The 14,579-nt window shown below is 37.0% G+C and overlaps 1 protein-coding gene across 1 annotated transcript in view; it reads right to left on the reverse strand.

The window, feature by feature from the left end:
* IPO5 (importin 5) overlaps positions 1–14,579 on the reverse strand; it is a 45,289-nt gene that overhangs the window by 19,161 nt on the left and 11,549 nt on the right. The window contains exons 4-10 of the mRNA XM_087757678.1: positions 14,418–14,520; positions 14,070–14,166; positions 12,847–12,951; positions 9,414–9,536; positions 9,208–9,328; positions 5,524–5,611; positions 2,237–2,343 (exon numbers count right to left, since the gene is read on the reverse strand). Coding sequence (XP_087613804.1) covers positions 2,237–2,343; positions 5,524–5,611; positions 9,208–9,328; positions 9,414–9,536; positions 12,847–12,951; positions 14,070–14,166; positions 14,418–14,520 — 744 coding nt within the window. The remainder of the gene's footprint in view (positions 1–2,236; positions 2,344–5,523; positions 5,612–9,207; positions 9,329–9,413; positions 9,537–12,846; positions 12,952–14,069; positions 14,167–14,417; positions 14,521–14,579) is intronic.

Genomic DNA, 14,579 nt, shown 5'->3' on the forward strand with positions numbered 1-14,579 from the left:
TCACTTTTCCTCACACATACTGCCAGAGATGCACAAAAGTTTCAGTATCTAATCCAGGTCAAATCCAGACCTAGAAAAAAAAATTCTAAACTGCTGATACAAGTATGTGCATGGTACTAAAACCTGGGAACTGCATTATCATTAGATGAGCTAATCAGGGAAACATCAAGACAGTATCTCTTTTTCCCTTCCCCTGACTTTTTTTTTTTTTAATGATATCAAAACAGCCTATACCTTCCTCTTTAGGTCAGCAAGGCAAAAAGGTCTAGTGAACCGAACAATATCTAAATTTAAACCAAATAAATAATCAGAACTAAACTTTTCAGCAGTCTCCCCAAGACTGTTTAAGAACAGTAACATTCCACTTAGGGATGTAAAGCTTTCCCTCCCTCCAAGTCCTATTAGCCTATTCTCAGGCTAGCGGGTATTGTTGAAATGGATCTTCCACACCCCTCTCCTTTTTCTTTAGGCCAGGGAAACATATGAGAAACTCCGATTTCTTTCATTTATTTTTACAAACTCTTTCTCTGTGCTAGAAACTATGGGGATTACAGAAAAGAAAACGAGAACAACAAACAGGTTCATCAAACAACCTGTGGGAAAAGCATGTAACAGAACTACTTTCCCAAAATAATGCAAGATTTCATTATTGCTGGTAATGTATTAAATTCCTGGAATGGAGAACACCACAGTTCAGAGCATTGGAATCCTGACACTTAAGCTTCTGTTTGATCAGGATGAGGTGAAATATCATCTTGACAGAAGGTACAGTGAAGAAGTAGTTTATTTTGCTGCTATTTAAGTTCATTGGATGTTCCTAGTTAAGCCTGCACCTCTTGTTACTTTCACTGTATTACTATTAGCATGCATTCCAGACTTGAAATTAATGATACTGCAAAATGAAACGCAATCATGTCTGGACCATCTGGCTACCTGATCCAAAGCCAGAAATTTTAAATTATTTCAATAAACAGTTGTGATAAAAGCAGTAGGGATAGGAGAAGGGAAAGTTTGATTTCTGAGAGTACTGATGATGTTTTAATCTAAACATTTTCATCTTTCCCCCCCAACTCCCTAGCGGTGAGAGCCCCTGAACCAAATTGCATTTCCCTTTTCCAAAGAGTACTAATGGTTATGGAAAGCTCTGACGCAGCAGAAAGCAAGCATCAGGCATCAACTGCATGACTCCTTCCCTTCACAGGAGTCAGGTCTTACAGCCCCTAAACTCCACGCCTTTCTGTGGGTACTACAAAACCAGCCATTTGCTAGCCTTGAAGCTATTAACATTGGAAGAGTCAGGTTAATCTGTTTCCAAAATAAAACTTTTTTGGTAAAGAAACTTCAAACAGACTTTGTCAGTGTTCACACTCTGCAGGTGGTACCTTGAATAGCCCTACGTTCCATATTCAATATGGGGACAATCTTTTTTGGACTGGGTTTTAAATCACTAAGGTAAGAAAAGTATCCAGAACTTTTGCATTATCTTCTACTTCAAAGGCTCAAAGCACAGGTCAGTTGAAAGTGTATGCAGCAAACACAATATTTTTTTGAATGATTGCCTGAGCAAGCATTACAGGTATTTTAAGAGGCATAGAAGCATACAAAGCAACTGATAAGAATATACAGAACCACCTCATGAAACAAATATTAAAATCACCATACCAAAACACAGCCAGCCTACCACAGACTTCTGCTGTATTTTGGTCCATCAAATTCCAGGAAAAAAAAGAACAAGTTTTTCCTCTATGAACTGTAATGTATTAAAATTTCACTTAAATGCAGCACTTCTGAAGAACAAAAAAAAACAAGCTACAGAATAACAGGTGGCAGTTTAGGCACACTTAAGGTACTGTGGGGCATTGTATATTGATTTAGAGAGAATATTATAAAGTAAGCGAAAAGTCTTCCTTTATTTATATTTAATTCACAGACTGAGTTTTAAAAAAAATGTAGTTTTGTTTTTGACATCTCCATTCTGCTGCCCATGGTCCAACAAAAAGTTGTAATGCACTGTACATAACTAATCAATCCCAGCCTAAGAAAAAGGTATAAACTTTCCAGTTCATAGCATTTAGATTTGCTGCTGAAATCAAAAGTGGAAGTGTATAAAACATATTAAGTAGCTAAACAGGAAGATTTAAGAGGTATCCAACTTCCCAGAAAGGATAGAATTGTTAAAAAAAAAAAAAAAAAAAGAAGAAGAGAGAGAGAGAAAGAAAAAATTGCAGTTACTTACGATTCTGAAGCATTTGCATAATATGTTCTTTAATCATAGGTAAAACAAGTTTTCCTCCAAGGCCACATGCCATCCTGTCCAGTGCACTCTCGCCAGCAACTGCATTGCTAAACATCAGTTACAGAAATATCAACGGTTTGATATCTATAATAAAACCAATAGTCCAACAGGGCACAGAAGTGCCCCTTCCTGCAGTTCTAGTCTTCGAACTTTTGCCATCTGAATACACATGAGCCTCCCTAAGTAAATCCAGCATACCCAGACCTAAAAGCACACACACCACAGATGCTTTGGTCACAAAATAATTACTTACCCTCCACTTAAATGTTTATTTTCTGTAGCCCACTGAATAACTCTCATACCAGAGAAACTTGGGCCTTTCTTGCCCTGAAGGTATAGACTAAATTTTGCAACAATTACACATACCTAGAAAGCTGTAAACTAAATTTGCAATTAATTAAGCAATAACACTGACCAGCATCTTTTTGTCACGAGAACACAAACCAGTTCAGACTTGCCATAAAACAGGTGAACCGGCAGAATTCAAGCTTTAGCACGTAATAAACCTTTCCTGCATGGCTGCAGTACCAGTACTCTAGTAGCATGTTCTCTTGCCAACAAACTTGGGCAGAAAACATCCAGTCCAGGTGAGGAATTTGTGACTCAGCCAGTTCCAGAAGTGAGAATAGCCAAACATTATCTGTGTAAGGTGACTTGTTCCACCCAACAGAATTATTCCCTACAGAAAAGTGAAAAAGTTTCCAGGACACCGCTAACTGCTGTTAGTCTGGGTATGGCTAGAACCGTAATAACTCAAGGTTATTACGGTCCATCCTAGACAGCCATGCTGATAGAAAAACGGAGTAATGGTTCAGAAAGGGATGAATCCCCCTCTTCTTTCAATTATCAGTCAGCTGGGTCAGAAATAGAGGTCTTCAAACTATTATGCTTGAATCACCAGGCCTCATTACAAACCATAAACAGTCTAGAAACTCCCATGCTGTGAACAAAGGTGTTTGCGCAAAGGTATTGACAGTATTGTATTTGTTCTTCAGATTAGTCATGTTCAAACAAACAGAAGCACCACCAGTAGGACAACAGAGCATGGACACACAGGTTTAGATTGCAGCAAACTTACTGAAGTTAATGGCAACTTTCATCTGAAATGACATTCCTTGAGCTCTTTCCTTCCACCATTAATTCATACATTCAATTTGAGGAAATAAAGATAGTAGATCTTAGAAAAATGACCACACGCACCTCCCTGCAATGTTTGCAAGGCTTTTGCCAGGGAAAGAGGAAGTTGGATTAACCTTTTCCTCCTTTAGAATTTCACTGCGTTATGAAGTCAGAGCAACAAAAAACTGGAAATGCTAAAATATTCCCTGATGCTTTTGTGCAGGCTGACTCACATCCCCCTTAGTCAGATCCGAACACACCCTAACTAGGCTACAGCCTGATGATCATTAGCCGGTTTCTTGGACTGTACAGAAATTCCAGTCTTCTTACATAGCTATAAAGACTCAAGCACCAGAAGAGGTTAGCATGCACATCAGCTAATCAACAACTCTCCACAAAGGTGAACTTCAGTGGTGGGAAATGCACAATAACACAAGTGAACCTGCTAAAAGAAAAAACTAACACTGCACACACAATCACCAGAGACTAGCTGATCTCCAGTATTTTGTGTCTAAGGCTCAAGCTCTCCTATTCCTCAGAGGGCCAAAGGAGCTACATTTCTCCTTTAGGCTAACATTGCCGAGCATAACTTGTTTTCCAATCTTTGCTTGTTCTACTTGCAACAAAAAAAGGAAAATTTTCACTCTAAAAATCCATAGGCAGCTAATGTGATTAGAAGAACAAAGTTATTCTGCCGACAATAAAGAGAAATTGGCATGCCTCAAGGGGATGATTCAGAGTCCTTACTAAGCTGCCTAAAGCAGGCCATCTGAATAAACTTCCACACCCTGAAAGACTTGATGAGGATTTGAACTTTAATATTCTATTTCCCCTTGAAATTTAGCTGAATGAAAGGATTCAAATACTTGACAAACCCGAATGCAGTGGTGTCTGACAGTTCTACCTGTACGGCAAAATTTCAAAGTTGAGGAAACAAAACAGGTTAAAAGGGTCTGGCCTACCATGTGAGAGGGGGAAGAAAGGACAGCTTACTTTCAATTCCATAATCAAAGGGAACAAAAAAAAAGTATTCCAAGTCAAGCAGAGATTAAACAGGTTCTTCCATAAATTCCTACGCATCAGTTTTGCAAGTGTCTTTACATGCCTGATATCTAGTAGAAGTTGCTATACAGTTCAGCGGTAAATCAATGTCTCTTCTATTGCCTATCTTCCTGTGAAGATCTCAAAGTGTTCTGTGACAAATTGTTTCGAAACACTAATTACATCTGAGTCTTGAAGGAGATGACAGATGTGGCAAGAAAGTGTCTAGACTGGTAAATGAACACCCATGTCTTTAAAGTGTGGAGATAGTTATCTCATACACATGTCTTTTCTTCTATGTCATTCTGACTGTATTTGGGCAAAAGCAGATATAACAGGATGCTGTAGACAAACCACTGTCATTCTAGTGAAAAGTTAGAGCAAGCTACAATGCACACAGGAATACGCAAGTCAGAAAGACTGGACATCTTTAGTAGATCTTTCTTGCCTAAGACAGAAGATAAAAGCTATTGCTAGCCATACCAAGGGATTTAAAATAATAGCAAAAGCATAATATTTTTGAGCTAGATGAAATACAGCAAGGCATTCTCATGTCCTTTCAAAGGGAGGCAGCTTTTTTCTTTAATACCACCTTTTCAAGGGCATAGATACAGAAGAGAAATATGAAGAGATTGGTTGTAGATGATTAAACAGGTCAGTATCCTTCAGCTTTGGTTCCAGCTAACTTCTGGATAAGCCCTCAATTTAAAGGGTTAGGAAGCACTGACTTCTGAACTGAGTAATATAAGTGACAGAAAAAACAAAAGTTTGAAAAGTTAAAACAGTGCAAAACAGCAGACAAGAGGAAATGCAGCTTGTGGAAATAAATTACAGCAACATATGAATACTGAAAGAATTTATGTACTTGCTGAACAGTACTCAAATAACCTACATATAAACTGTCCGAGAACAGTCATATACACTGCCATGACCGAGGGAACAAAATTAGAAGAGTTACTTGAGTAAAGAAGTAGTAATGCACTGCAGTCATTTGCATCTTGCACTTAAAATCTGCCTTTAGCCACAAAGTCTTGATAATAGATTGAAGCAACTAGTTTCATAATTACCTGTCAAAATCATCATCTTCAAGCTCATCTGCATTTGCCCAATCTTCATCTTCTTCCAAGTCAACCATCATTGCTAACATTTGAGGAACTGAAAAAAAAATTTTTAAACTCAGGTTGCTTTCTTAAAATAGATTCTCAAATAACAAGCATAAATTTTAAGTTCTCTCCTTTCAAAAAATCATTGAAGAAAAATAACTCTTCTTCCAGTAGCAAACAGCCAAGTCTGTCAAACTGCATCAGCCAATAATTCAGAATAGATTTTCAGAAAAGTATTTTCAGAACATTCGAATTGAGAGTAAAAAGAAGTTGAGTGTATTTCTTACCAAGAGTCATAGTGCAACATAATATTTTTTTATAAATCATGAAGACTGTAAAAAGTAAATTCCTTAATAAAGTCTAAGTTCCTTGAAAGAGTTAAAAATAGTATTATATGCTTTAAGAACTCAGGTATACTTCATTCATTTTGCTGAAACTCTGACATCATCCTTTGAACATTTACTGATGAAAGAGACTATATTCATTATGGAAGAATAATACTCAACCCTTAGTTTTACTAACATGACAAATTTTCTTAACTATATGTACAGTAGTCACTTAGCATAAAGCTTTACTTTTACAATATGGTAACAGTTTAGAACTTGAGATTTTTCCCTGCTTAATGTATTTTTTTTTGTATCATGAAAGTATCTTGCACATAATAATCCACCAGTTTTCTACTTCTACCTCTGTAGCTTGATTCCGTCTGCTCTTCTCAATGTAAGTCTTTATAGAGGCTATTACACAATCTTCATCATAACATTCAACTACTATGTAATAAACAACACCTATTCTTCTGAGTTGTTTTTACAGGAGGAAGGAGTGGAGTGATTTGTCTATTATAAGCCTGCCTGTTCCTGGGCACTTCAGAAGCCCAAGGGGTGAAAAGTATACCTTGCACTTTCAGAGCAAAGTAAGGTGCTCTTAAGTATTCTTTACTTCGTATTACACTAATCGGTCAGAGCAGTTGTTTGAATTCAACATCATTTATGCAAAAAAGCTTCACTTTGCCCCGGAAACAAAAGTTTTCAGTCAAATACTCAACCTTTGAGCTTTAAGGATCTTTTTAGGACAGTCTACCACACGTCTTGAAAACAGGCATCACAGTCAACTGTGCTTTACAGCAACCTACCTCAAAAACTAGTAGGCATACAGTAGTCCATGCTGCTCATGAGATTTATTGCAACTGATTAGGTGAATTCCATAATATACTTACACTACTGTAATCTATGATAGAGGCACAACCCTAAGCAAACTCACCTCACCATACATCTGGACAGATGAGAAACAGTCAACTGACGACAGTAGAAAATATTGCTCACTGACAGTATTGTGGGGCAAGTATCAAGAAAAGATCAAATTATGGATTGATTTGCTTGACATGGCTATGTATCTTCAGACAAGAGTTTATACCGTAGCTGCAAAAACCTTCAGAGATAACTTAACGGACACTACGAACTCTCTAGCATGATGCCCACACATCAGAATTCTATATACTTACTAGTCACTGAGAAGAATTTCTTAAGAAAAAAAAAAAAAAAAAGTATTATAGACCAGAAGCTTTTCAGATACAGACACTCATAGGCACACATGTGAAAACGATGTATCGTCACACCTCTGAAATATGGAAGTCAGCCATCATCTGCCACAAATGCTACACGGTTCCAAAAACTGATGTTACAGTGTTCGTTGCTACTAACAAGCAAGGCTGAGAACAAACTGTCATCCAAAGCTGTCTGGCCATCGTTATATCTAGAACCTGCAAAAGCTTGTAAACATGTTGTTTCTTCTTGATGTCTAATATGAATGTAATTGCCAGTAAATATAGTTTCACAAAGAATTTTTTTTTAAATGTAGAGTTGTGCATTAAAGTTTCAACATTGTCCCGACAAGCCCTCAAAATTTAACTATTGCCAACATATAGACTGTTTACAAACAAGTTAAGGAAGAGCCCACTAAGCCTGCTTCTTGTCAGAGCATGCTGTGACTCTCCATTTTCTGGAGACTGAGCAAAACTACAGCCAAAGATAGGCTGCAGCTCTAATTTCTAGGGAAAGAGCAATAAAACACTCTGCTATCTTGAATACTGAGCTCAAGGAGGGAAGTCTGAACCCAAACGGAATTCTTGAGCAGAAAACTGGTACACAGGATACAGACGTACTCCTAAATGAGCATCATGTTCAGTAAAACCAGCATAAGATGAGAGTTTTGCCTAAGACCCAGTTCTAGTTGTGAGGATCAAGTGATCTAGCAATTTTTTAGTTGAATGAAAACAGAAAGCCTTTTAAACTAAGGCACAAAACCAAGACAAAACCAATCCTTTTTGGCTAGCTTTTTATCATTCTCTGAACATAACTGCTTTAGTAGCACTGCAAAATAAATGTCTTTCACCTTAGTGATCCATTAATATTAAGAGCAATTTTGCAATGGGTTGCAAACCAAAGGCATTTCATTCCCACATAGTGCCTTATCTTAATACAGTATCTTAATACAAACGTTTAATTCCTAAACAGTAACTAGCAACCCAATATAAAAGTAATACATTCTAAAGAGATATGAGGTGCTTCTCCACTATGCTGCCTGACCAGATAAGAAGCTTGTAATGATTTAGGGAACAGCAAGTGTCAAGCGTTACTATTCCCAACAAGCTACACAGCATCCTAAACATTTTCAAATTTCAAAATACATTCTGAAAGAATCTGTTCTTTAAAAAAGTATTCTACAAGGAAACAAAACTTCTAGTCGATAGTTTAAACACTTAAGCCAAGCAGATCTAGTTTACAACATTTTCTAGAACTTTTATGATTATTTTAGTGACAAGTATATACGCAACTTTCCCCAGCCCAAGCATGAGTAAAAAAATGTTGCCTTTTAACAGACTGTCTTTATGCAAATTTCAGAAAACAAGAAAGAATCTAGATAGATAGAAGTGTGACAGGGAGGGAAAAGAATCCTTCCTAAAAGCAGGCTACACTGCTGTGTCAGTGCCCTGATCTACTCACAAAAAGGGTTTAGAAGGCAGAGAAATACCAGTGCGTACAGCATTGCTGCTATGGCTGTCCAGAAGACAGTTATTTTTAGTATTTCAAATAATAATGCATGATTTTAAAAGTGCCTCTCCAAAGAATTTACAATCTGCATGGTAAATAGACTAATTAGACTATCTCTCAGTATTTATATAAGCATCTGATTTTTAATTCACAGCTTTAACTCAACACTGAAGCTCAACACGCATGCTGAATTCCTTCAGTCTTCAGTTGCCAGCACCGCAGAGTATCTGGCCTACATACCAAACTTCAAACGTAGAACTTCAGAACTAAATGCATGAACTTATTTTTTTACAGTACAAATTTCCAAAGCCAGCAGCAAAGCATGAAAGTAGTATTTTCCTTGGAAACACCTAATGAAGAATCTACTGTATTTTTATTCAAATTTTTGGTGGCTGCATAAGCACAGATTAATTTATGAAGAGTCATAACAAGAAGGGGTTTTCTCCATAAGAAAACTCAATTCAGTGTCACCTAAAGTTACCAGCATCAGCAAACTCCCGAGTTAGACATGGTTTTGCCACTGACCACCTGCAAAGTCAGTTTAACACTGTAAAGGAAGACAAATTGTTTCAACAAAGAAAATGAGTAAAATACTTACTGGCTTGCGCAACAACGTTTGTGTGCCTCCTCAGCATAGCAGCAGCAGTTTCTGACAAGGTCACAATTACTTCAAGCGCCAACTGACGTTGCATGTTACTGAGACTGGCATCTGCACACAACTATAATCCAGAAGATTAGAGCAAATGGTTAGAACAGAAGTTTTGGGGCAGAAAGAGTGATTTTTTAAATAATTTCTAGCTTTACCTTCAGACTTAGTTGCAACGTAGGTTCTAAATGTGGTCGTAAATACTTGGGAACAGAATCTGCGATTTCGACAAGGGATTTCAGGACAGAATCATCGTTTTGGTAGCAGGAATCATTTACCGCCTATGAAAAGATAAGATGAAGATAAGACTAAATAAAAAGAAATAATGCTACGAATAGGACCACTGTTATAGAAGAAATTTTACTAACTGTATTCTCTCTCTGAATAGCCTCGTTTAGCATTAGTGACTTAGAATTAGTAGCTAAAATAGTTGAAGCCTTAGGCCGCAAGACCTGACTGAGAGTAAACTTTTGGATAAAACTAATGCTGCTAACAAAGAACTGGCTAAATCTGGCAGATATGAGCAGAACGAAGAAGGTAAGGACCAAGGAGACAATTCCAAGAGAATGAAGGCCAACCCAGCAACAGTGAAAACCAATATGAAATCAAGAGACTACCGACCAAAATTAAGTGATTGGACTTGGGGATCGGGTGATGGGTGGTACGTATATAATTGAGAGGCGTGAACTGGGGTAGGGGTCCCTCTCCCGAGGCACCTAGCTTGAGCTGTAACCTGAGAACTAATAAAAGACTAATTGGAAGCCTTCATGCAGACTCTGCATTTTCAGCAGGATCCTAGGGTCAGACCCTGCCAAGTGGCCGGCGCGTGTAAATCCGTAACAACTACACAAAGATAATATGCAGGGTCGAAAACTAAAAGTTATCTACAAGTAAGTTATGGCTCACAATGTTGACTATTATTAGTTTAAATCTAACACAGTAGACAGACAAAAAAAAAAAAAAATTAAGGTCACACGTCAGAGGCACCAACATGTAAAAATACACACTATGTTTTGACAAGCACAACTTCAAAATGCATTTTAAATAAAGAAAAACTCCTCAAAGTAATTCTGCCCAGAACAAGGAAAATGAGCCTAACTCCTTTTTTCCCGTGTTATGTGACAACAGCTTTGACTACTTTATGCATACAAACACCAGGAATCTCAAGATTAAATAATTTATTTTCTTCCAGACAACTCTGGAGAGCCACCGAATTAAAGCAGACCTTTCAGCCTTCAGTCACAGGACACAGGAAAGTAAAAAAGAAATCAAGCTTTTTGCAAGTATCTTTCCTAACCCATAGCTACATTCTGAAAAGTAATTTAAAACTTACTTTTAACTGATCAGGTTGATACTCTAGTACCAAAACCGCACACAGTTATTCAATGGTATTAAAACTCTTCTACAATTAGGACACAAAAACCCAAACCTCCGAAGGAAAAACAGTCTTTAAACACACTTTTGGGGTTTTGAAAGGAATTTTCATTAGTAAAGTATTCGGTGTCTTCCTAACGCAGAAACATTTTTTTTTAAAGTGAATAGTTAGGTGGTTTTTAATACTTAAATCTAGAATCCAACACTTTTAATAATGCCGCTCAAACAGCCCACGCTTTCAACATAGAAGCAGTATCTTCTAGTATCAGAAATGTTCTGAAAAAAAAAATCTACCTTGGTTAAGACCTTTTAGACTAATAGTTACCATTCATCCTCTGATTCTGGCAACGGATAATGTCATATTTACTGGAAGTTTCTGTAAAACTCTGTATTTTATACCCTTTGCTACTTTTGACAGTTTTTTAAAGCAAGATCATGTTTTTCTGAAGAAAGAAGTTCAAAATGCAAGGTGATCCCTAAAAGGCAGAGCCACTTTTCTGTAGTATCGAACACTAACAAACACAGAAGTCAGCTGAAGTTCCAGCTGCTTTTACCTCCACTGCAAGATAAATCTCTTGGATACAAGTTGCAACTATTCGTTCTGAAAGTTCAACTTCCAGCATAACCATTATAGAAATTGTACTGACTGAATTGCTAAGTCAGAATTTTATTTTTAGCTTTTTTACCATGCCAATATTTCAACAAAATGAACTTCAACAGCAACAAAAAAAGCATCCAACTGTCTCCAAAGGTCACTCACCACTATTCTAACACATCCCATCTCCTATTTATAAACTCAGATCTTCATACCCATCTTGTATTACCACAGCCAGAAAATTTAGTCCTTCTCGCAATAAGTACTTTAAAAAGACTGATTTCATAGCATAGTTCTGTGCTCTATATTTGCAAAAGCTTGGAAATGCAAGCCAAGTGCATGTGTTTTTTACAGCCTAAAATAGTAGGATTGAAACTTATATCACACAAAGTAGGCTATTAGTCTGAAGTCTAAAAACAGCATGCTATTTAATTGCCAAATATCAAGATGAATAGCATGCCCACCCCAAATCCTGCCTCACTCCCACTCATACAGTATGCAGTAGCCAAGGTCCTCTCAGCCAGTTACAATTTTTGAACAATACAATTGTCATTGCCAAAGTCACAGACAGGGACTAACCACCAAATAGTGACCTCAATATCAAAATACTTATCTTGTACACACCAGAGCCCATTTTCAAGTTCAGTTGATTTTAATAAATTCCTCTCAGTTTTCATTTAAGATCAAGCAGAATTCCATCAGTTGCAGAAGCCAGTAAACTTGGCACAATTTTTCTTCAGCTTGCCACAAAGCACACACAGACAACGTTTATAGCTTACACTGTCAACAGGAACCTGCTGTACTGACTGTAGCAAGAAGTCAGTCTTTAACCTAAATTTAGCCTAATTTAAAATCACCAAAAGTTCACTACCACTGTCACCACAGGTACTTAATTATTTCCACTTTTTTCTTAATATAGAAAAGGAACTGCACTCTGAAATTGTCATCCTTCAGAGCTCTAACCATTTCTGTCTCTGGTTTTGTTTACAACAGGCTTCCCCCCAAAAGTAAACAACCTTATATTAGAAGTCCAACTTTTGCTCAAATTCATCCATCCTAAAAGAGATCTAATCCAGCCTCAGAAATTATATGAAGCTTAAAAAGGCATTTTGTTTGCAAGTTCCTAATTTATCAAGCAATAAAGATAATTAGTCCACAATGTTGCTGTTACTCTTGAGAATCTCTGTTCAGAATAATTCTACAATTTCCTCTAAACTGAAAAGATACAGGATATCATGGGTCAATGAATTTCCCAATTACTGATTACTTGAAACCTCAGGGTAGCCCATATTTAAACTATACTTCAAAATCATGGTTAAATTTAAAAGCTGTATGAATTTGAGTTAAATACCTTACAAAGACTTTTAACTCATTTATCTAGGTAACACTGTACAAACTAATCAGCATTGAACTATTTTCCTTAAAACCCAATCCATTAGATGGTGTTTATAAAATTCCTTATCAGTTTCCACTGTATCTTGCTGGTGACCAATGTCAGGCTAACTAAGATATCGTTAATCTAGGTCTCAGCAAAAATTCATATGCAGACCAATCATTTACGTTCAGATACAGTCAATACAGACAATAACGGCACATTAAGCATTACTTGTGTAGTTTCTTACCTGCAAGATTCCAGGTAGCAAGTCTGCAAAATGTTTAAGAAGGGGAAGATTGTGCTCATTAGCAAGCACAAATGCAGCTGCAGCTCTAGCAGACAGAGTCTTGATCTAGAAGACAGGCAGGATTGAAGAAAGAAACATGAAGAACTGGGATTGAAACACGTCTTTGTTTTGTTTTAACATTAGGCCTAATATGAGACTACATTTTGTATTATCATTTCCCTTTTACATTTTCCAAATAGATATAGCAATTAGTTTTTAACATAGGCTTTTACATCCTACTTCAAATTAAGGTAAAGCGATAATGAAGATCTTCAGCACCTACGTCCTCCACGATACAAAAAAAAAGTTTATCATATTACGAGGTGGCAAGTATTCCCTAGTTTTGTTCTTGTTTTGGTGCTTTGGGTTGTGTTTTTTTAATGAAAGAAAAAATAAAAAACCTATTGTTTTCAACTTCCATCTCACTTGCAAATGTGCATGCAAGTGTCAAAGTCCCATTTTCCAAAAAGTGTGATCTAAGTGTTTAAAACATCCTTCTTTAAAGGCATGACTTGTGGTACTTTATAAAATGTTATTCAGTTGACTTTCAAAGATCAGAAAAAGTAATCCATGGGGGAGCAGCAAACTGAACCCATATAACACAGCAGGGTTTCCTATCCTTGCCCAGCATTTTCCACAACGAGATAAACATTTTCAAAGTACAATTCTCTGCATAAATCAATAAATCTGAAGCCTTCCAGAAAAGCAAGGCTTGCTAACATACCCTTACAGCAAAGCACGCACAAACGGTTCAAGGAGCTGTCATATATTCAGAGTTTTGAGACATACTGTGTGCAGATACTATGTGCAGATACATAGTATCTATACCGTTAAACACAAGGGCCAGAAAGAAAGCTTAACAAGCAGTTTCTGAACTCATGCTGCAGGCTAAAACCCCTGGCTCTGCTTTGGGCCACTACAACTAGGTTTCTCCAAGCGTAACTACGAGGGAAGAGTCTGAGCCCAAGTAGTGCAGATATGAGCCAGTCAGTCAGCTTTAGACCATGAAAAGCTTTGACCCTTTTGTTTTGCAGCAGGCATAATCAAAACTCCAGATATACATCAGTTTCAGGTAATGCAATTCTCTGGCTGGAATCTGTGGTTTAACCTTTATGTTTGAGACTACTACATTAAGTTTCTATGCTCAGGATAAATTAAAAAAAGAAAGAACATAAAGGTCTTACTGATGGATGCTCTTGATCTTGCATACACTGAACAAGCATTCTCTTAATGACCTCCAAATAGTGTTGCTGTTGATTCCCAAAAATCCCAGGAAAATTCCTAAGAAAAGACCAAAACACTAATAAAAATTCACAGACTTTAACCTTAACTATTATTTTGAACATATCCATTGTTTAAGCCACAGATTGTAACTGTACAGGTAAGAGTTAAGTAAACCACAATACAACAGAATAAATAAAATATATATGATTGCTTGTTAATTAAGTTGTGACAGGTTTTTTTTTGTTGTTGTTTTTTAACAGACGTGATTTGGCTAACCTGCAAAAACATAGCAAAGTCTGAAAGCTTACCAGAAAATATGTAGAGCAGCCTCACGCAGTCCCACATTCTGAGAGCTGACAGAGTCAAACAAGAATTTCAGAACTTCTGGCCACTGGTTGTTGCCATCTTCATCTAGATGAAACACAACACAGGTTTAAGATAAGCAAACTTAAGAGCAGTTAGATCTCAAT

This window comes from Nipponia nippon, unplaced genomic scaffold (assembly GCF_047370975.1).
Source record: "Nipponia nippon isolate SJK-2023a ecotype South Korea unplaced genomic scaffold, ASM4737097v1 scaffold_2, whole genome shotgun sequence".
NCBI lineage: Eukaryota > Metazoa > Chordata > Aves > Pelecaniformes > Threskiornithidae > Nipponia > Nipponia nippon.